At 36.2% G+C, this 24,159-nt stretch overlaps 1 protein-coding gene across 7 annotated transcripts in view; it reads right to left on the bottom strand.

The window, feature by feature from the left end:
- The window catches only part of RPS6KA3 (ribosomal protein S6 kinase A3), a 111,792-nt gene that overhangs the window by 58,359 nt on the left and 29,274 nt on the right, over positions 1-24,159 (bottom strand). For 6 of the 7 annotated variants that reach the window (XM_045089390.1, XM_045089391.1, XM_045089395.1 and 3 more), the window contains one exon: positions 21,972-22,028. In XM_045089390.1, the coding sequence (XP_044945325.1) occupies positions 21,972-22,028 (57 nt within the window). Of the gene's footprint in view, positions 1-4,392; positions 4,558-21,971; positions 22,029-24,159 lie in introns of those variants that run through there. The other variant, XM_045089396.1, reaches the window with a different exon arrangement.

Below are 24,159 nucleotides of genomic sequence, written 5' to 3' on the forward strand. Positions count from 1 at the left end.
CATGTTTTTCTTTTTTTCCTGTTTCTAATAGTCCCGTCATTGTTGGGGCGAGGGAAAGGTTAATTTGACCATTAGTCTTAATTTTTCCTTAACCCTTTACCATACTTCCCGTTCTTCTGAGAGCCCTCTCCTACCCCTACCCCCCCCCCCCAATCAGGAACGATTGTTTTCTAGGTCTTGCTGTACAGCTATTACCTCCAGGTATCTCTTCTGGGTTTCCTGGTCAAACCCACTATTCTCAGTTTCCCATACCCTTCTCTTTCTTAGATTACTACCATGTTAACTTCCTAAGAAAAGTGATGGGAAAAAAAATTTTCTGAACCTTACATCCGAAGATGTCTTTATTTTGTCTTCACATTTGTATAGTTTGGCTTGGTACCAAATTCTATAGAATATAAACAGTCTGGCCTTGAACACTGACATTAATGGCCCATTGCCCTCTAGCAGCCAGGACTGCTATTGAGACGGGTGATGCTAGCCTGATACACATATTTGGGAAGATGTACTGTTTGCTTTCCAGAAGCTGTAAGAATTTTCTCTGTCCTTGTACTTCTGAAATTCCACACTAGTGAGATAAATATGGGTCTTCTTTCCTTCAGAATGCTACATGGTTGGTGAGCCTTTACAATTTAAAGACCTAATTCTTTGCCTCTGAGGGAACTCTAACATTTAAAAAAAAAATAATTTCCTTCCATCAGTTTTTCAGGGTTTATCTTTTTGCAACGCTACTAGTTAGGTATTGTATGTCTGGGATTGAATCCTGTATGTCACTTATCTTTTTTCTCCTATTTTCCAAGAGACTTCCTTAGTTTTATTTTCCCACCCTCATACTGAATTTCTTATTCTGGCAAATCTTATTTTAAAATAAATTTGCAAGTGCTCCTTTTGTCAATGTTTCTTTTAAAAAAATAGCAACTTCCTCCACTTCCTACCCTCTTACCCCAAAATGGATGCAATCATTCCAAACCTCTTTAGGATATAAACTAGAATTTCAAAAGTCTTTTTCTACATTGGGCCCAAAAAGTGCAAAGAAGTGTGCATGAAGACGGAGAGAAAAGATCAAGGCCTATGGCCCAAGTTCTAAAGATTTGTCACTATTATATCCTCAACACTTTTTTTTTGTTCCTTCCAAGTTTAAAATTTTAACTAGTCACATTAGCAAGCTACCTTTTATCTACGTTTATGTTATAATACGGTCATAGCAGTATCATAAGCAAAACACCCTTGGCTGGTCTCTCAATGCTCAGATTGTGCTTAATGTCACCAATTTCTCCAAGTTATGGGACCATGGTATTTTAGAAATGAAAATGAGGTTCAACTAAGATATAATACTAATTCTTGGGCAATCTTGGACAACAGGTAGAAAAGCAACAATGTGCTCTTCTAGCTCATATCTAGAATCTAATGAGATGGATGAAGAGAGGAATATCAAATTTCCAAAGGCACTGATAATCGAAGTACAGGGATTTGCATGTGACAAACAAATCATGTGAATAAATCACCTGTTACTGAAATAAAACTGTTATATGAAATTTTACATAATGAAAACACAGAATTACAGTTTGTAAAATTGAGTTTTTGCCTATAAGCGCACAGTAAAGTAACTATAATTTTATGGAAGAAGAATTTTGTCAGTGAAGTCAAGCACAGATTTAATTTATACCATTGTCCCCTTGTGGGGTTCACGTATTTTTATATTCTCTAGTATATTTTAAATTATACATGGATATATGTCCATTAATCATCATAAAAAAGTATACTGTGTATTCTAAAAGCTGGTCTCCATCATAACCCTGTATCATCTGTCTACACCCCCATCACTTTCAGATATTTGCCACCCCCAGCCTAGAGATGTTCAATACCCTCAAGCTATGTATGGGAATTCATCCATTCATCCATTTAAACATTTATTTATTGAGTACCTCATATATCCAAGCATTCTTCTAGATGCCTGAGATATACAATAAATGAAACAGATGAAAATCTCTGGCATTTTGGGGAGAAGCCAAACAATAATAGGTACATTCATGTTAGAACAAGATAAATACCATGGGGAAAAGATACTAAGTTGGGTAAGAGCGATCAGGGAAGTGCATGGATGAAAAGGAGAGCTTGCAATTTTAAATAAAACCATCATTGCAGGTTTTACTGAAAAAGTGCTATTTGAGTAAGACCAGAAAGATGAGACGGAGTCAACCATCTGGGGAAGAGTGTTTCAAGCAGAGACAAGCCAGTGCAAAGGCCAATGTGGGAACACACATGGAGACCAGTGTTTGGATCAGAGAGGACTAAAAGAACAGGTCCATGTGGGGCTAACTTCAGGGAGACTATGGTGCTTCTGCTTCTTCCGAATTGCCTGGTCCTAATGGAAATGTTTCTGATCTATAACATATTCTCTTAGGCCCATTCCTTTTTGTTAGAAGGCAATTCAGATTATGAGCCATGTAATGGGCTAGATGTTAGAGATACTAAGATAAAGAAGAGTCTCTGCCCTTTAGGAATTTACTTAGGGTTTCAAAGATTTATTACTGGATAAATATTGTTGATATGTGGCCCATGATAGAAAAAACAAGGTCAATTCAGTTAACAAACACATCATTTTAGAAATTCTATAAAGGATGTCATTTTAGACATCACAGAAAAATGGTAAAAGAAAACTCATGGACAGGTGGATCTTCTGGTGTTCCTCCAGTCACACAGAAAGCCACCTCAATTGTTTTCCAGAAGCATCAAAAGATCTGTAGGTTCCTTCTAAAATGATCCTTAAGATTTGCCCTTTAATGGGAAAAAAATTAATGTTTCCTTTTTTAAGTTTAGAGGAAAAAGATATAATTTTGTTCTTAAAATGTGAAAGTATTAAAGAGAAGGAACAGAAAGTGATGCTGTCTATTTAAGACACAAAACCCAATATTGTAACATACTACCATTAAGTAAACAAACTGTGTGATATTAATTGATTTTAAAGAATGATTCAACTTTTGGCATTATGCCCTGACTTGTATACATAATTTCCTTTTTCCTGCCCTCCCTTGGGTCAGGAAGTGTGTTCTTAAGGCATTTGTATTTTCTAAATTGTTTTGAATGTCAGAAAATATGGATGAAACTTGAAGTAAATTATTTAAATGCTCCTTGGTAAAAACTAATAAATAAATCTTTACTGTCGATATGTAACTGTTTTTTGGCCTAACATAAAGAAGATGTTACAAATAAAAAATGTATACTTCATTTGCCTCTTGAATGTAATTCAAAATTCAAGTATTAATCTCTATACAGAAACCTGAGGTTCTATAATATAGTTTTTAATTTTAAAAAGATATTAAGGAGGGCATGTATTGCATGGAGCACTGGGTGTGGTACGTAAACAATGAATCCTGGAACACTGAAAAAATAAAATTAAAAAAAAAAAAGATATGTTAAATTTTTAGATGACTGATAAACATAAAAATTTGACTGTGATACATAATTAGGCTGTTTATCCAAGTCATGCTGAAAAAAAAAAAACAATTTAAGGTATTCTAGATTACAACTTGACCAAATCCAATTTACTTATTTGCTAATGGATGATAAATATGTTCAGCATTTTTCATTAAACCAAGATCTCTAAGAGTATTCCAAGCCAGCTTCTTCTATGTTTGAGAAAATAGCATTGCTGTTCTCCAGACTAATATTCCTAATCACTGCTGCAGAGGAGCAGTTTTCTCCCAATCGGGAATCCCAAACAAAAAATTAAGTTCTCTTTGGAGAACAGCAGAATAGCACAATTTTCACAGCAAAATATCAAGTTAATTTGGCAGAACTTAAATGAAACAAAATGCAAATTATCATTTGCTAAGCACATTTTAACAAAGTAATACTTTGAAAACTGTGTCTACTCTAAGTTAGATGAAATTACTTAAAGTTACTTAAATACAGCTGATTAAAAACTTCAAAGTTTGAAAGGAACCAATTTCAACAAAAGTCTAACTTTAAGGTCTTGACTATTTAAAAATAATATATTCTCTAACCCATCAAAATATTGCTTACATTATAGTAATCTCCTAACTATCAATGAGTTCACAATTTTCTTCATGCCTGGTTTAATACCGAAAGCTACTGTCATCTGTTTTATTATAAAAAATTATAAACATGAGCAAAATAAAAAACTATTCTACCACTAAAAAGCCAATGTAAAAATAAGTTTACAAAATATACAATTGAAACGAATAATACACATAGGTGGCTTACTTTTAGCAAACATAAATATTATCCTTTAAAAGCTCTTTAAAAACTGGTTTTGAATTTTGAAAACCTTCTTAAAAGAACATATAAAACAAATTAATTGTTTAATTAGTATAATTATACTGAGCTCCAACTAAAACATTTTAGTTTTTACAGAAGTTGAACAAAGCTTACCTGTATAGAGCGAACACGAAAAGACAAAAATTTAAACATGGCTACGAAACCATGATGGTCATAAAAGAATTTCTGACTGTAAAACTTAGGTTGGAAAGGGAAGGCCAAGCCCCTGCAAAGTTTTCTCCTACCAGCTGTTCCGGCAATTAGAAAATTTCCTGTCAGGCGGGACCTGAAATGCTAGAAAAAGAGGCCTGACAATTTTCCTGTGGTAAAAGAAAGGAGAAACGTAATGGCGAGGGCACTATGTAGCTAGCTGATAGGTAGGGAGGCCAGAACAGGAAACCAAAACAGATTTGCTGATAGCAAAATCCTGTTGAAATGTTCTTAACTCCTGGTTCCTAGCAATCCAGACGATTTTTACAACTAGTGAAATGAACATTATTTTATTTCAGAATCCTGAGGAATGCCAGTATTTCTTAACTATATGACTCTTTAAAAACAAATGAAACTAGTCAGCACTATTAAAATAATAAGTTATTGATGCACATGTGGAATTTTACCCTTTGTAATGTTTATACACATACACTCTAACGGATAGTCTCAAGACTATTTTAAGGTTATATATAGACAAGTCATGGGTGTTCCCTGTCAATGAGGCATTGTTTCGTAACTATGGGAAGAAAATGACTATATGCATGTGATAGAAGGACAAATTCTTCCTGTCTTAAATGGAAGTAAATTATATTTAAATTCACACTGTTTATAGGCATCAATTATTGGCCAGGTTAAAGACTTCAAGGTCCAGAGCTAAAAATCCTAGTCGATAAAATCTAAATTAGAAGAAAGACCAACCCCTGGGTTATTAGTGAGCAAACAGAACACTTACTGATATAAGCCAAACTGGAAAAGGAGAGGTTAAGTTACTGGATAATCCCTTACTCCATTTCATTCTCTAACAGCCTCTAGAAGTTCTTCTAAGGTATTTTTATTTTGGAAAATAGTTTTAAAAATATGCCAATAATCAGAATATGATCACTGAGATAGTGGCATTTAAACAAAACCCAAGGACAGAAACATCGAGAGCTGTGGGAAAATGCTCTACTTGATGTGCATTTAATTAACCTATGCGGAACCAACATCAATCATTAATATATATATAACCTATACAAATTTAATAAAATAACTGAATTTTCAAAACCTGAAGACAATTATCGTATGATTTCACTCATATGTGGAATTTAAGAAACAGAACAGATGAACACAGGGGAAGGGAGGAAAAAATAAAATAAGATGAAATCAGAGAGGAAGACAAACCGTAAGAGACTCTTAACTAGAGGAAACAAACTGAGGGTTGCTGGAGGGGAGATGGGTGGAGGGATGGGGTAAATGGGTGATGGGCATTAAGGAGGGCATTAGATGTAATGAGCCCTGCATGTTATATGCAACTGATGAATCACTAAACTCCACCTCTGAAACTAATAATACACTACATGTTGGGCACCTGGGTGGCTCAGTGGGTTAAGCCGCTGCCTTTGGCTCAGGTCATGATCTCGGGGTCCTGGGATCGAGTCCCGCATCGGGCTCTCTGCTCGGCAGGGAGCCTGTTTCCTCCTCCTCTCTCTCTCTGCCTGCCTCTCTACCTACTTGTGATCTCTCTCCGTCAAATAAATAAATAAAATCTTTAAAAAAAAAATAATACACTACATGTTAATGAAAAAACAACAACAACAACATAAAAAAAACAAACACAAAACCTGAAAAGTCTTGTGAAAACACCAGAAATGGTCAGCTAGTTTTCTGGATGAAGGAACCACAGTCAAGGCAGGCACATATTTGATAATGGAGTTATCTATAATGAGAGCTCAGTTCAGCACTACTTTATGGAGCAAACATTGAAGTATCCATTAGGTGTTACACGTGCCATAGGAAACGCCAAGGCTCTTCTCGCCCTATCAAATTTTTGCAGCTATGTTCTATAATCTTCTATATATGTTCTTACTGCATTTACCTTTTATGGCAAAGTTTTATAAGTGACCTAACAAAAGTTGAAGAATAAAAACAAAATTGCTCAATTTAAAAAATTATCTTACTTAACCAGGTACATTAGAATCTCCCGGGACCCAAATAAATGTCCAAGATAAAATTTTGAATTCTGCTAGGGAATTGTGCAGTCCTCTTGATTAAAAATGCATGCCTCAATTTTTCAGTAAGGAAAGCACGTAAGAAAATTTCCATCAGAACATGAACCTGCCCATCTCCCAGAAGGAATTATTTAAGTCTCCTTATAATGCAGCATGGTTAGGACGACCACCTAACATAAAAACTGCAGTCTGAACATGAGATGCCTTTTAAGACTGTCAAGAGGCAGCAAATAGCATGGTTACTGTGCAACTGATCAGAAGATGTACAAAACAAAATAGGATGTCTCTGTATACAGCACTCATCAACTTTATTCAAGTAATATTTAAGAAGCAACCAAATAACCTTTTTTGAATTTGAAGATTAGTTTAAATTGGCTTTAATGACTACTGATGCTCAGGTTAACAGTCATATTTTGTTGTGTGCTGTGCTTTTTAATAAAAGCACTAAGAAAATGAATCAATATTTCAGATACCAAAACCTAAAATAAGTCTCCTTGAGATGAAATGATACCTAAATTAAAACAGTGTGGTACTGGGCACCTGGGTGGCTCCGTTGGCTAAGCGACTGCCTGCAGCTCAGGTCATGATCCCAGAGTCCTGGGATCAAGTCCCGCATCGGGCTCCCAGCTCGAGGAGGAGTCTGCTTCTCCCTCTGACCTTCTCCTCTCTCATGCTCTCTCTCACTCACTCTCTCTCTCAAATGAATGAATAAAAATCTTTAAAAAAAAAAAAAAAAAAAACAAAAACAGTGTGGTACTACTGTGTAAAAGATAAACAGAGGGACAGAAAAGAATAAAAGGATAAATGTTGACATTTTACATCTGACAGAGATGTTAGGACATTTGGGTACTCGTCTGGGAAAGGCAGAAGTCACAAAGGAAAATATTGGTATAGATTTGATTATAAAATTCAAAAACTTCTCTGTATCAAAAGGCATCATAAATAAAGTTAAAAAGACTAGTTCACATGATTGGAATCCCTTATAATCATATTACAACTCACCACTAAGCAACAGCTGTTTTTGGGTGTTAGTTATCTCCTAACCAAAACTGAAAGCGCTTAAAGCCCTTTGGTACATTGCTTAAGACACTGATTACTGTTTAAGTTCATGCCACTGCCTCTACCAGATTAATCTTCAGAGCAGGCACCATACTTATCTTTGTATTCCCATAGCAAAGAGCACACAATAGGAATTCAAATAATGGCTGTTGGAGTAAAAAGTGTCATATGCTGAAATCTGAAATGGATACTACTTGTGTGGCTGTGTGCATGAAACTAGGTATTATTGTTTATATTCTTGCTTCTTTTGACTTTCTCTAAATTAATCCTATTAAAATTTCAGCTAATTTCCCTTTATTCTTGTACCTTACTGGTTTTAGTGTTTACCTTATTATTTAAGAAGTAAATTTTATTATAAAAAGTATGCACGTCCATTACAGAAAACTTGAATAATAAGGAGAAAAACAAAGGAAAAAAATCACTATTTTGGTGCTTATCTTTATAGTCTTTTTCTGGATACACACATGTACACACTTGAACCATACTATACATTTTATCACTTTTTTCTGTAAAGGGCCAGACAGTAAATGTTTTTGGCTTTGTAGGCCATATGGTTTCTGTCAACTCTGCTACTGCAGTGGGAAAAGGAATGGGTGAAGCTTAATATATAGCCAGAATAATCTTAAAACAGAAATCAGACTGGGTCATGCCCCTACCTCAAATTCTTCAATGGTTTCCCATCACAGAACAAAACCCAAATTCCTCAGGCTATGGACCATAAAGCAGGCACTAATAAACACTACTTGATCATGACTTGGGAATACACTCACCAAATCCTTCTGGCACGATATTGATATTTGGTTTTATTTTATTTTAAGATTTTACTTATTTATTAGACAGACAGAGATCACAAGTAGGCAGAGAGAGAGAGAGAGAGAGAGAGAAAAGGAAAAGCAGGCTCCCTGCTGAGCAGAGAGCCTAATGTGGGGCTTGATCCCAGAACTCTGGGATCATGACCTGAGCCGAAGACAGAGGCTTTAACCCACTGAGCCACCCAGGTGCCCTGATATTTGGTTTTAGACATTATTTTATCATGTTAAGGTCAGAATGCTCTTTACTAGAAGAGGAATGAATAGCAATTTTATAAAATGTCTTATTATCTATTAATACAGTCACCTCATCTATCTCCTTTGACCTAATGATTTGATAATGTAGATCAACAGTGTCCTGATATGTTTGCATTCCTGGGAAAAATCCCTTTTTTTTTAAGATTTCATTTATTCATTTGACAGACAGAGATCACAAGTAGGCAGAGAGGCAGGCAGAGAGAGAGAGAGAGGAGGAAGCAGGCTCCCTGCTGAGCGGAGAGCCCGACGAGGGGCTCGATCCCAAGACCCTGGGATTATCACCTGAGCTGAAGGCAGAGGCTTTAACCCACTGAGCCACCCAGGCACCCCAAAATCCATTCTTTTAATATATGTATCTGATTTGTAATTTTTTAAGAGGATTTTTGCATCTATATTCATAAGTTAAATTGGCGTTTCCTTTTGTGTATTAACTCTCATTTTCAGGGCTATGCTAACTTTATAAAACAAACTAGAAGGCAATGTACATTTTTTCCCTATGCTTTGGGACATTTTAAAGATTACAGGAATGATCTGTTTTTTGAAAGTCTCAAAGATTTCTCCATCAAATCATAGGGGCCTGCCTGTAATTAGGAGGCAGAGAGTTTAACACCTTAAATTTCTCCCTTGCTATTGCTATATTCAGTTTTTCTATCCCTTTCTAAATGATCTCATTTAGATTTTTCTAGAAAACCAAGTTTCAGCAAGACTTTTATATTAGTATACAGTTACACTTAGTATTCTATGTTTTTAACCTTAAACTTAAGGAACATGTCAAGCATATCTAAAGTAGACAGACAAGTGTAACAAACCCTCATGTACCTATTACTCACCTTTAATGATTACCAACTCATGACCAATCTTACTTCACACACAATCTTACTTCATACACGCACTTCCCCCATAACTAATCATTCCCATAATTCATTCCCATAATATTCTGAAGCAAATCCCAGATATTATATCATTTCATCTATAAATATTTTTGTTGTTAAGATGTTTTAAACTCTTTCCTATCTGTGGCTGTATTTTGTTTTGCTTTCTGAATGTTGTGTATTTGCTTCCCCAGCCTCCACTTAGTCATTCACTGATTTTGGAATTTGTATTTCATTCCTTCTTCTGGCTCTCTAGAAGTTTACTTTATGGTTCTTTTTCTAGCTTCTTTCAACCAAGTCCTCAGTTCCTTTATTTGAATTCTCATCCATTAATAAATTTTTCTTTCTTTAAAGTATAATTCTAACAATATCATTTAAGATAGTACATTCTAAGCAGTGTGCTTACATGAAATTATTTCAGTTAATTCTCACTACACTGAGATAAGTACTATTCATCCTACAGATGCAGAAACTGAGGGGTAAAGAACAGTTAAGGAACCTGTTGCTCAAGTTCATACTTTCTTGAAGAAAGTCGGAATGGCTGTGATGTTGGTGGGAGCATAGCCAGGCAATTCTATCTGGGGAAAGAGTGTGTATTTACGTATGGCCAGTGGCTGACTTAGGTCAGAAACCAGGAAGTGCTAAAACTTGTGGTAAGACCCAGAAGAAAGACAGTTCAGTAGAGGGTCCACGGCAGAGTTCCTGAACACCTTTCTACACCATACACTATATTTGTCTGGCAAAACTCCAACCCTGGTCAAACCCAATTATCATCCATTTGCATAAGCTCATGAAAGTAGAACCATGCTGGAGAAAAATCAACGTGAGGATAGAAACTTAAAACAAAAATGTTTTCTGAAATGATTCCTTTGTATATGATGTTTTGTATGGATCAGTTTTTCAGTACTGAAGGGATAATATTTAGGGGTTTCCACTTAAGTACAAAAGAATTACTCTCTAGTACACGTCCATCAGTAGGTAATGTTACAAAGAGCTAAAGTTCTATGGTTTTAAATCAGAGATAGGAAATATCACCAATCTTAAGCAAATGGTAGTGGCTTCCTAGAGCACTGAGATGGGTTCCTTCTAAGGTCTCGTCTCAATGATCATTTGCAACATTTCCCATAGGCATGAAGAGAGGGCAAGGGGACAGCTATACCAATGCCCCACGCAGGCCTATTGCAGTAAGCAGTGATACATCCTAGGTGGTATTGCTCATTAGTCTATCCACACTTTCCCCCCACTTTGTGTAAGTAAAGAGGTTACAACTCTCATTATTTCAGACTGATTCTATAAACTAGTTATACTTGAACAGAATTTAAATCAATCTGCTCTCTTTCCAGTTGTGCATTAGACCAAACTGAAAAAGTGTGTGGAGTGCAGCAGAAGAGAAGCAATTTGGGGTCAGAAGCACCATATGAGGTAGGCAAACCATGAAAAAGATGGGGGAGATTTTATTTTATTTTTTTTCAAGCTCTTATGGGTAGATGAAGGGACACTAGGAAGTAGAAAAAATAGCCCTGAAAGAGAGCAAAAAATGTACCAAAGGAAAACCTTGCATGTTTGTAAAATTTGCCAGTTATACACATACTCATTTAATGCCACCATGCACTGCTAATTATAATGCTATTTATCTCAGAAATTTCCCCAAGTGGTATATACTTACATGTACTAGACTGTATTTTTCCCATGCTATAAGTGCTAAAATATACTCTCAGCCAATGAGAGTTAGAACAACAGACAATACACAATTAATCAGTAAGTGCTGTCAATGTACCACTCCACAAATGTTCCCTACCACTGAGCCCTCTATTGTACTCTCCTGTGTTGAGTGGGTTCTTCACTGTCTATTGTCTACTACACTAGGGATTCTCCTTCTATAGTTTATTTTGTGTTGAACCCATGATGTGTGCAAGTATGTGCTGGACTCATGGCTATGAGTATCACTTTGGATGCTCAAAAGCAAGGTTTAAGGCAGCCTGAGGGAACCTTCAAAGAAATGGAGAAAATGGTAGACAACTTGGAACGGGTGAAGTTCCCTGGATACTGTGGAGGCCATCATATACATTACTGTAGCCTTAAGGTTACTATATGAACAACTGCTAGAGTAACAGCATGTGTGCAAGTCAGAAGAAATAACTACTAAAGGCCTATCATGACTTTAGGGGATTTGTAAAGAATTCAGGCATTATAAGTGTACTACCTGCGTCCTTCATAGGAGTGCTGCTCCTTAACCTGACATTTAAGGTCATCTATGAACTATCTTCACTATACCTTTTTAAGCCATTTTTAATCACCATTACTTTTAACAAGCTTTCTCTAATTCTTGACAATTATGCATGTGACTATGATACAACAGCTACAAAGACCAAGTTGATAAATACAGTGTTTAAGACTGTAGTCATATGATATTTACAAAGTTGATGTCATAAATAATTGATGCGTGCATGGTCACTAGAAATAAATAATAAGATAAATAGAAAGGCCAGAGGACCAAGTTAAGAGATAATTAACTTCACAACTCACTTCACTCACAGACCTACTGTCAGCCACAAAATTACTGGATACCACCATAGTTCCTAAGAGACACACTTTATTCCGAGTGAATAGTCAAAGAAAAGAACAGACTCTGGAAGGAAGATGACAGGCAAATGAACACTTATTGGGTTCTTACTTTGTGCTAGGTACTTATTTATCTCCTTTAATTCTGAAGCCTCAGAAGAACCTTTGCCCGGTACTGTAAGAACCACTAAGAGAATTATTTCCCAACTAAGGAAGAAATTGCTTTAGTGATGGTTCTTGGAGGACTACAGAGATGTAAACGATCAAGACTCCCTATTTCTTCAGCATGGATCATGCAGAACATGGAGACTTCTAGCCAGCTGAGAAAAGATGGGAATTCTAGAGTCCAGAAAGATATCTTGGCTTGAAGTACTTTATAGCACTCTTATCTTTTGCTGTGAAGGTAGTCTTTCCCCAGTCCCACCAGAATAAAGGCTAAAAATAATCAAGTCTCTCCAGCAGGGGAGGGAGAACAAACGAAACCAGCTAGAACAAGTTAATTGGTGAAAAATTCAATGAATTATGCATAAATATGGATTAGCATGCAAATATCCCTGGGGAAGGGAGATAGAGGAAGGTGATAACTGCCTGTTATATTCTGGTATGAATCAATTTATTTGAATAAATGTTCTTATATTTTATGAGATACATGGAAAATATAAAACTTTTTACTTCAGGAGAGTAAAGACAAGAAAGGATTGAACTTTTAAAAAAGCCAGAATGAAGGAAAAGCATTAAAGTTTCAGGAGATGGAAGAGAAATGGATCTAGGATCTGGGAAGAAGGCAGAATGCACAGCACAGAACAAAGGAAAGAGAGAAGAGATGAGATGTAACAGAGGAAACAATCCAGCCAGAACGAAATGGCTCTGCTACAAACAGAAACCAAGGGACATGTTCAAGATACAACACAGAGGCAGCTCTGTATGTCAAGAAGATGTGAGTGAAGGTATTTTATGTTATATTCATGTTATTTTAGTTTTGTTTAGGAGAAATTTGTCTTTCCTTTATGATTATCATTTTAGTCAAACTGACTTAGCAACCTGTCACATTTTTTCCCCTTTGGTTTTGTTTATACCACTTTCCTATGAGAATGCCTTCACCCAAATACTGGCATTTACTTCTAAAAATCTCTACCAAAATTTTCTGTCTTTTGTGAATTTTTACCTGATTATACTAGTTATAAATAGTTTTATTTTATATTCTAGTTAACTTTAATTTTTATCAAGGTTTAAATGATCAAATAGTGCTGTAAGGCTTATATGACCAAAAAGGAACAGTACCTAGTGCTCCTGTTACCTTTTCAGCTCTTTTCATTGTTCCCTCTGTTATTTATCTCTAATCAAAAACACAAGAAACAAGAGGTGTTGGTGAGGATGTAGAGAACCAGGAACCCTCTTGCACTACTGGAGGCAATGCAAACTGGTTCAGTTATTCTGAAAAACAGTATTGAGGTTCCTCAGAAAGTTAAAAATAGAACTATCCTATGGTCCAGCAATCGCAATACTAGGTATTTACCCAAAGAATACAAAAACACTAATTCAAAGGGATTCACACACCCCAATGTTTATAGCAGCATTATCTACAACAGCCAAATTACGGGAACAGCCCAAGTGTCCATCAACTGATGAAGAGATAAAGGAGAGGTACATATATACAATGGAATATTACTCAGGCATCAAAAAGAATGAACGCTTGCCATTTGCAACGACATGGATAGAGCTAGAGGGTACTATGCTAAGTGAAATAAGTCCATTAGAAAAGGACAAAATCCAGGGCACCTGGGTGGCTCAGCGGGTTAAAGCCTCTGCCTTCGGCTCAAGTCATGATCCCAGGGTCCTAGGATTGAGCCCCACATCGGGCTCTCTGCTCAGCAGGGAGCCTGCTTCCCCCCACCCCACCCCCACCTGCCTCTCTGCCTACTTGTGATCTCTGTCAAATAAATAAAATCTTTTTTTTAAAAAAAGGACAAAATCCATATGATTTCACCCATGTGGAATTCAAGGAACAAAACAAACGAGCAAAGGAGAAAAAAAGAAAGGGGCCTACCACTGTTCTTAATTATAGGGAACAAACTAATGGTTACAAGAGGGAAGGTGGAGGGAGGGGGAATGGGTGAAACAGGTGATGGGCATTAAGGAGGGCATTTGTCCTGATGAGCACCAGGTGATGTATGGAAGTGCTGAATCACTACAGTATATTTGAAACTAATATTAGACTATATGTTAATTAATTGGAATTTAAATAAAAACCTGAAAAAGGAAAAAATAACCTTATACTACTTCCTCTTGACTCATCAATTTCAGATATTATCTTTAGACATCCTATTAGAGGTAACACTCATATCACAAATTTTGGTTAAATCAGTATTTAGTTTTTACATTATTATGACGACGCAAATGTTCACTGCCAAGGTGAGGAATATATTCTAGTTACATTTCTTGTGTATAACTTCTGTATTCTTCTTAAGTCTGCAGTTGGTTTTAAAATTTGCTTTCTTTCTGCCTATCTCAAATTCTTCTCACTCTGCCTCTTAAGTGAATTTTCAGTACTCCAACCTATTGGATAATTCATCACTTCTATTTTTTCCCCTGGAGACAGCTTTCCTGGAATCATCTGTCTGCTTCAATCTGGACTGAGTACTCTCTAAGCCTACTGAATGAACTAGTCTTCTGAAGCACCCCTTATTCATCACAATGTGAAGGAACTTTCTTCATTGTGCTTATAAATGTTGGATCCTTTGTTGCCTGAATCTCCTGTCTTTTTCTTGTTAACAACCATCTTGTGTTGGCGGAGCCTACATTCCAGCACCTTCCTAAAAATAGGTATATGTCTGAAAATATCTTGGTTGAAAATCATTTTTGCTAAGCACTTCAAAAGCATTGTTCCTTGTCTTCTAACTTCCAATGTTGTAATATTTGATATTATTCTCATATCCCGTCCTTTATATATTTGAAAAATCTCTAAAAGCTTATCTTAGCCCATTTGGGCTGCTATAACAGAATACCATATACTAAGTCACTTACGATAAAGAGCAGAAATTTATTCATCAGAGTTTCGGAGGCTAGGAAGTCTAAATTCAAATCACCAGCAGATTCAGTGTCTGGTGAGAATCTGTTTCCTGGTTTCTAGACAGCCACCTTCTTGCGGAGTCTTCACACGGCAGAAGGGGCAAGGGAGCTCTCTGGGGTCTCTTTTATAAGGGCACTAATCCTACTTAGGAGCCATCTGCCCTCACTACCTAACTACCTCCGGAAAGCCCCACCTCCAAACACCATTACATCAGGGATTAGGCTCCAACATATAAATTTTCAGTCCAATAAAACTTCTAGGATTTTCTATCACTGGTGTTTAATAATTCACAATAATGATTCTTCTTGAGAGTAGGTGTTTTTGTTTGTTTTTATTAAGAGGCTTTCAGTAGGCTGTTTTAATCCAGTAACTCACAGTCCTCACACTAAAGAAAAAAATTTCTTTTGGTATTTTAGTACTCCATTTAATCTAAGAGCATGATTATCACTATACCATTATAGAAGAAAGTGCTGCCAATTAAAGTGTGTCACACCACTGACTTTAACAAGGATTTCGATTTCAGAGATACTAAAATGTGGGAAAAAACAAATCTCTTAGGATATTTCTTTCCTAATTTCTTCCTTTCCATTTCCCTGTTGTCTCTGGAATTCCTATTAAGTAGATGTTAGATTGCTTCCTTCTTTTTCTCTCCTATTTTCTATCTCTTTCCCTTATTCTATTTTTTTGGAGATTTCCTTAACATTAGCTTTTAAATATTCTACTAAAATGTAAAACATTCCTATTCCATTTTTAATTCTAAGAATTTCTTCTTCTGATTAAAAAAGTAGCGTCCTACTCTTATTTTAGCAAATCAGTTTTGTCTTTTAACACGCAGAAAGTATTAATTTAACTTCTCTTTTTCCTCTTTACTGCATTGTCTGTTCCTTCAAGAGCTTACTCTTTCATTTGGAAGCCTTTCTCAAATGTACAGCGATATTTGGCTTTTCAGTCATACTTCAGAGTGAGACACTAAGAAGTGGACTAGATGTTCTGGAGCTTGTCAACTGTTAGGCTTTTTTGCTACGTTAACTGGCCAAATTTAATCAGCCTTTAAATTTGAGATCTCCTAACTGTGTCTGAAGGTCTTTTATCAGGGACCATTTAATTTCTTCAGGAAAGGCTTTACTTTCCTGTCAGGAAGATACAGTCCTGGTTTGTGTAACAGGTAAGAAAGGGAACCATAACACCATTTACTAGGCTTTTACTTGATCTCCTTGTTTCTAGCCCAGTGCCTCACCCCACTTACTACTATACATGGGGTTCCCCAAGTCTGGAGCCATTCTGATTCATTTTTCTCTATAAAATACCTTCTGTCTCTTCCAGAGGTAGGAGAGAGGAGACAGTGGAGGCTGGTTATATTGATATTCAACCAATCTCAGTTTTCAGCCCCGTGCCATTCCTCTACTTTCCATGGTACCTGGTGACTTCATTCTTGAGCTCTTCTGGTGCTGTGAGGGCAATAAATAAGGCATGTTTCCTGCTGCTACACCTCTCTAAAAGCACTTAGGTCCTTTAACTTCCTCTTGTTATGATGGTTTTATCTACTTTTCATATTCATATGTTGTGGTTCAAATTATACAAGTCTTCTAATTTATTTATTTATTTAAAGATTTTACTTATTTATTTGTCAGAGAGAGAGAGAGAGCAAGAGTGAGCACAGGCAGAGTGGCAGGCAGAGTCAGAGGGAGAAGCAGGCTCCCTGCGGAGCAAGGAGCCCGATGTGGGACTCGATCCCAGGACGCTGGGATCATGACCTGAGCTGAAGGCAGCCGCTTAACCAACTGAGCCACCCAGGCGTTCCAAGTCTTCTAATTTAAAGACCATATTTCTGTTTCTTATTCTCCTTGATGTCTTGGGTAGGAAGAGAAGAAGACAAGAACAACTTTATTTTTCCATCTGAAGACTGCAAGTTTCCCTCATTTGCTTTTGAGTCTCTAACAACCTAGCAGAGTTCTTGGCATGGCAGAGAAATTCATTAAGAACTTGGTTAATGAATGATTAGCTGTAGTCAGACTACACTGTTATAACAAAAAGACCCCCAAATGCAATGGCTCAACAAGGTAAGTGCCTATTTTTCTCTCGTGGAGCAGTCCATAGGGAAGAGGATAAATTAGGGTGAAAAGGAATCACAAGATCATCAGGTCAAAAACGGACCCAAGTTCCATCTCTCTTGTTACTCTCCATCCATCCTACAGTCTTGTGGTCAAAACTGGCTACTCATCATACTCTGTGTTCCAGCCCATTAAAAGTGGGCCAATTAACCTACAAGAAAGCCTACCAGTTGACAAGCTCCATACATACAATTATCTTCTCACAGTTTCTATGGGCCAAGAATCTGGGCTAACAAACATGTGAGCTTGGAAGAAGAACCTTTTCCCATCAAGATTCAGATGAGAAACTAGCCCTGGTTAACTCCTTCACTGCAGTGAGAGACCCTGAACCAAAGGACCCCGTTAAACTGTGCCCAGATTAATGACCCACAGAAACTGTGAGATAAGAAATGTATGTTGTTTTAAGCTACTAAGTCTGAGCTAATTTGATATGCATCAAATAGATAACTAATGCAACATCTCAACTTTTGTTATTTAAATTATCAGTACTTGACAAAATGAAATCTTTTAGTTGTACATTAAAGGCAAATATACAATTTAAAAGTATAAGGCTCATATATATATTTTGACAATCTTTTGGATTTAATACCATTAGTGAAATAGTAAATATTAGGCTTTTTATACTCAATCCTAATTCCTATTATCTGGAATGATCTGCTCAAAAACTTTACCCACATTGTTAGTAATACCACAGTCCTGCAGCTTTTCTTTCTTTCTTTCCTTTTTTTTTTTTTTTTTTGAGAGACAATGTGAGCGCAGGAGTGAGTGGGGGTGGGGAGGAGCAAGAAGGAGAGGAATTCCTACTGTGGAACACGATGTAGGGCTTGATATCACAACCCTGTCAGGCACCTTTACAAACCAGGCTATAAAATGCAATTTTCTTACAGATGTAATGTTACTAATGCCATGAGTACTCTCAGCGGAAGTATGAACCACATAATATCACAATGGAAAATGTTTTTAGACTATAGAAAGAATAAAAAATTTGAAGGTTTTCCTTTTAAAGAAATAGTTACCTAAGAAAAACAGGTAACTTGTGGCAGAAAAATCAGTATTAATGCTTACTGTTTGTTTTTATGTTTGCTTAAATGCTAATAAATATATACTCCAGATGAATGAAACAGAATGCCTCAAATGGCCTGGGAGGTACAGAAATCTAGACTAAACGTGAAGGTAACCTCAGGCACAGGTCCCATGTCTGGGCCCTTTTATGCATTCATTTAATTAACATTTAACTCTTTTTAAAAAGATTTTATTTATTTACTTGACAGAGATCACAAGTAGGCAGAGAGGCAGGCAGAGAGAGAGAGAAGGGGAAGCAGGCTCCCCGCTGAGCAGAGAGCCCAATGCAGGGCTTGATCCCAGGACCCTGAGATCATGATCTGAGCCAAAAGCAGAGGCTGAACCCACTGAGCCACCCAGGCGCCCAACATTTAACTTTTTTTAAAAGATGATTTATTTGATCTTTATTTACTTGAGAGAAAGAGAGAGAGCACGCACATGGGCAGGGAGAGGGGCAGAGAAAGAGGGAGCAGCAGACTTCCCGCTGAGCAGGGAGACCTATTTGAGTTATGACCTGAGCCAAAGACAGATGCTTAACCAAGTGAGCCACCCAGGTGCCCCACCATTTAACATTTTAATGTATTATTAGATGTAATACAGCAGAAAAGAAATGCGATGTAACAAAAACTCAAAATACCCATGAATTAGCTTAATAAATTAATGTATAAAATCATATGTAAGAAACCATAAAATTTTGATAAAGAATATAAAAGAACATCAGAATAAATGTTTTGGGAATGTGAAGACTCACCATTATTAAAATAATTTACTTCATGTTAATTAGCAAATTTAACAGAATTGTTATAAAAATTCCAGTAATTTTTTCAGAAGTGCTTGATAAATTGATCGTAAAGTTTATCTGGAAGATGCGTAAGACCACAATTTTGGGAAGAAATAAAAAAGGTGGGATGGCTTGCCTTGACATATACATAAAACATATGATAAAAATAAAGTAATTGAAAATGTATGCGAAGTCAGGACATTCAGAGATGCTATGGGTTGAACTGTGTCTTCCAAAAAGATATGTTCAATTTCTAATCCCAGTACCTGTGAATGTGATCTTTTTTGAACACAGGGTCTTTGTAGATTCAATAATATTAAGATAAAGTCATACTGGACTAAGGTGGGCCCTAATCCAATGACTGGCATTCTTATGGGAAGAAGGAATTTAAACATGGGATACACATAGGGAAAATGCTATGTGACAATGGAAGTTAAGAATGGAGTGATAGGGCTAAGGAATCCCAAGAACTACTGGCAGTCACCAGAAGCTGGAAAAAGCAAGGAAAGATCCCCTCTCTGAGCCTTCAAAGAGCATGGCTCTGTTGACACATAGATTCATTCTAGTGTCCTCCCGACTGTGAGAGAATAAATTTTTATTATTTTAAGCCACCCAGTTTGTGGTATTTTATTAGGGAAGCCCTAGAAATCCAATACAAGGAGAATATAGCAATTTATATATGGTAAAAGAGAAATCTCAAGTAAGTTGAATAGGTTTTATTTGTTCAGTGAGTAAGGGATTAGGACAACAGGGTATTTGGAAAAAGTTAGAGTTCTATGTCATAATGTGTACTACAATTTCAAGTAGACCACAGATCTAAATGTAAAACACAAAATCAGAGAGGTGGTAGATGAAAAGATAAAGGGTTATTTTTATAACCTTGGTGCAGGGAAAGATCTTCTTTTTAAAATTTTTTTAAATTTTTCATTAAAATATAATGTATTATTAGCCCCAGGGGCACAGGTCTGTGAAAGGGAAAGATCTTCTAACCAAAACACAAAACCCAGAAGCCAGATATGATCATTTAAAAATGAAAACTTCTGTATACATACAACGAAGAACAACATAATCAATGTTAAAAAAAAAACAGGGAGAAAATATTTGCAAGATACAGTAAAGACGTGGAGTAAATATCCAGAATATATATGATCACGTAGACTATAATGAGATAAGCAATCAAAAACATAAAGGCCAATAATACATGAATATGCAACTTCAGTAATAATCAAATGAGATGCAAAGTGAAATGAGAAAGTATTATTTATTTAGAGTGGCTCAAATGAAAAATAATTTCTAATAATACCCAGTGTTGAATAGGGTGTGGTTGAACAGGTACTCTCATACAGTAATATTTTTACAACCCTTTTGGTTTAGACAGCAATTTGGCAATGTCTACTGAGATTTATTTATTTTTTAAAAAAATATTTACTTAAGTAATCTCTATACCCAATGTGGGGCTTGAACTCATGATCTCGAGATTAAGAGTTGCATGCTCTTCCGACTGAGCCAGGCAGGCGCTCCTATGTCTATTGAGATTTAAATGTTCATATCCTTTGTTCTAGCACATCCTTTTCTAAGACTATATCCTACTGAAACCCAAGTTCACAAAAATAAATAGGAGGAAAATTCCATTAAGTGCAGGACATGCATAAAACACAGAGCATCATGCAACGGGGGTGCCTGGATGGCTCAGCTGGTTAAGTGTCCGACTCTTGGTTTCGGCTCAGATCATGACCTCAGGGTCCTGAGATGAAGCCCCACATGGGGCTCCATGCTCAGCATGGAGTCTGCTGGTCCCTCTCCCTCTGCTCCTCCCCACTCCCTTCCCCTGCTCTCTCTCAAATAAATAAAATCCAAAAAAATAGAATATCAGGGGCGCCTGCGTGGCTCAGTGGGTTAAGCCGCTGCCTTCGGCTCAGGTCATGATCTCGGGGTCCTGGGATCAAGTCCCACATCGGGCTCTCTGCTCAGCAGGGAGCCTGCTTCCCTCTCTCTCTGCCTGCCTCTCTGCCTGCTTGTGATCTCTCTCTGTCAAATAAATAAATAAAACCTTAAAAAAAAAATAGAACATCATGCAACAATTTAAAAAGAAGATCTGTATGTATTATGATAAAAAAAAAGTTCCAGACTTAGTAAGTGAAAAGAGCAAATTGGAGAATATATGTATTTTATAAATATCAGTAATAACTATCTTATGTGCAAAAAAAAATGAAGATACTAACTGCGCTGGTAACAATGGTTATCTTAAAGGTAGGAACATTTATTAATTCATTTATGTAATATTTAATGAGTACTTATTATGTGCCAGTCTCTGGTCTAGGTGCTAGGGACTTAAAAGGGAATAAAAAAACAAGATGAGGAAATGGTGACCATTCATCTTCTATGTTGAATAGTTCTATAAGTATCACATTTTTATATTTTTGTCTCTAAGAAATCAAAGTTTAGTTTCATTAAAAAAAAAAAGATTTAAGGGGGCACCAGGGTGGCTCTGTTCATTAAGGATATGTCTTTGGCTCAGGTCATGATCCCAGGGTTCTGGGATTGAGCCCCTCATGGGGCTACCTGCTCAGTAGGGAGTCTGCTTATCCCTCTCCTTCCCCACCCCACACTCATGTTCTCTCTCAAGTAAGTCAATGAAGTCTTATAAAAATAAGCTTTAAGGTACCAATGAAAAACTTTCAACAATATAAAGCAATTTGTTGTGTCATTCTTTTAAAATCAGTCCTATTAATAAGTTTTTAAAAATGGCACTAGCATATTCAAGACTGTATTTTGGTAAAATTAATGTGAAAGCATCAACAAGTTTCTAATACCATAAGATCATTACTTTGCTTGGTTGAAAAATAAGAATCCTTAAACTATATGGTATCTGATTTATGTATAATCCTTTATGATACGATATTTTACTTACAGTTTGTGGATTAATCTCCTCCTCTCCCATAGGTTCATCCATAATTTGCTGTCCATTCTGTGAAAAGCATAGCAAGTAGAAAGTTACCAACACAGATCTCAGATCAGTTAGTTAAATGAAGGCAGACAAAACAAAATCACATAGGAATATTTTTACCCCTACAGGGTTCTAATGAAGTACCAAACCACCATATAAGTATGTAGTTGCCAGTATGCAACAGGTTGTGCTTTAAAAGTTAACTTTTTCCATGAAAATGATATAATAAATGATGATTACCTTTCCAGGTGAGCCCTTGAGGTTATTTTAATAGTTAAATGCATTACAAATGGTGTCATTCAAACCTCACTGAACATCATTTACAATACTTTCTTTGGCAGAAGATACTCTAAATTCCAACTCCATTGATTAATCAGGGCAACTGATTATTTTGGGGGGAAAGTAAGCTAGATTTCTATATCAAAATCGATTCCAGGTGCATAAAACATTTAAATGTCAAAAACAAAATTATACAAATATTAGAAGAAAATATAGGTAAATAATACTTATGGGGTAAGGAGGGTGGAAATCATAAAGGAAAAAATGACATTTGAATTGATAGAAGTTTAAAATGTCATCTGTCAGACACGAAAAAGATAAGACAAATTGATTACAAAAAAAGCAACATATGACAAAGGGTTGGTATTCTCAATACATAAAGAACTTTGTTTTACAAACCTGTAAGAAAAAATGATGAACCTCAACAGAAATGAGCAATAAGGAAAAAAAGAGTTCAGCCTTAGTACTAATCAAATAAATGCATTTAACCGAAAGATAACTTTGCCTTTCAAACTGGTAATGATTAACAGAAAAAATAATACCCAGCACTAATATGAGTATGAGGAAAAGAGCACTCAGGATATACTGCTGGAGAAAGTATAAATCAGCACAACCTTTCAGGAAGGTAATCTAAGTCTGTATTAAAACAAGTGTGCAAAGATGTACATACAAGAATGCTCACCATAACTTTTTCCAAAAAGAACTCCAAATTGGAAACCTAAATTCTTAACAATAGAGAACTAGTTAAATATATGATGGTACATCCATATAATGGAATACTATACAGTCATTAAAAATGATAATAAAGATGTAAATTTATTGACATGGAAAGACAGTCACATGTAATAAGTGAAAAAGCAGTTTACAAAAAATATGGATTGTAATGATCCCATTTTAAATAAATATATACATATTTCAATGTATATATTTGCATGGGAAAAACTCTGGAAGGATATACACCAAAATGTTAACAGTGGCTATTTCTGAGTGGTAGAATTTTAGACAATTTAAAATATGTTTGTTTTTGCATATTTGAATTTTCTAATGTGTCTACAATGGATATTTGTGCAATTAATAACAAAACAAAACAAAACCAGAAGTCAGGAACATAGGGTCTTCCCTAGTTACTTCAATGGAAAAAGGTGTAAATGCCCCTGATCACTTGTCAATTCAATAAATGTAGAAGGATCTAAGCTAACCATCTTTGGAGCACTATCAATTGAGAAATAAAAGGCAGCCCACCCATTACCCTACATCACACATGAGGCAGATGCTCTGAATTTGAACTCTCTCTACTCTCCAAATCCTTATTTATCCATCCATTCATCCACCCATTTCTTTCATTCATGCTATGTTCTAGGCACCAAGGTGTACATGAATGGTTAATAAAACATGGCCCCCAACCTAGAAATCTATCCTAGAGGATCTTACAGATCCACTGACTTATAAAAAGAGTACCTTTCATTTTCAAACACTCAAAGAGTATGTTTCTAGGTTAGGGAATGCCTATACAATATTACAAAGCACAAAAATGGTGCTAAAATGCAGTAAAGGGGAGGAAGGTATAAAATCTTTATTATCCTAAGACACTTTCAGAGGCTATAGTATTGCCCACTCTACGGTAAGGACTCAGATAACTCCAGGAGACATCTTTCTCCCAAAAGCCACAACCATTTAATTCAATTGAACTGATCATTTTTCTCCAAACATCACAGACAAACCTTAAAGTAGCTCTTAAGAACACTAGCTTTGGAGTCAGACACCTAGACTGAAATTTCTACTCTTAAACTAAGCATGAAGCCTTGGACAAGTTATTCAAACTAAGCTGTAGTTTCTTCACATGAGAAGTAGAGATGAAAAAGTCTCATCTTCA

This window comes from Mustela putorius, unplaced genomic scaffold, assembly GCF_011764305.1.
Source record: "Mustela putorius furo isolate JIRA1106 unplaced genomic scaffold, ASM1176430v1.1 tig00003836_pilon_pilon_pilon, whole genome shotgun sequence".
NCBI classification, from domain to species: domain Eukaryota; kingdom Metazoa; phylum Chordata; class Mammalia; order Carnivora; family Mustelidae; genus Mustela; species Mustela putorius.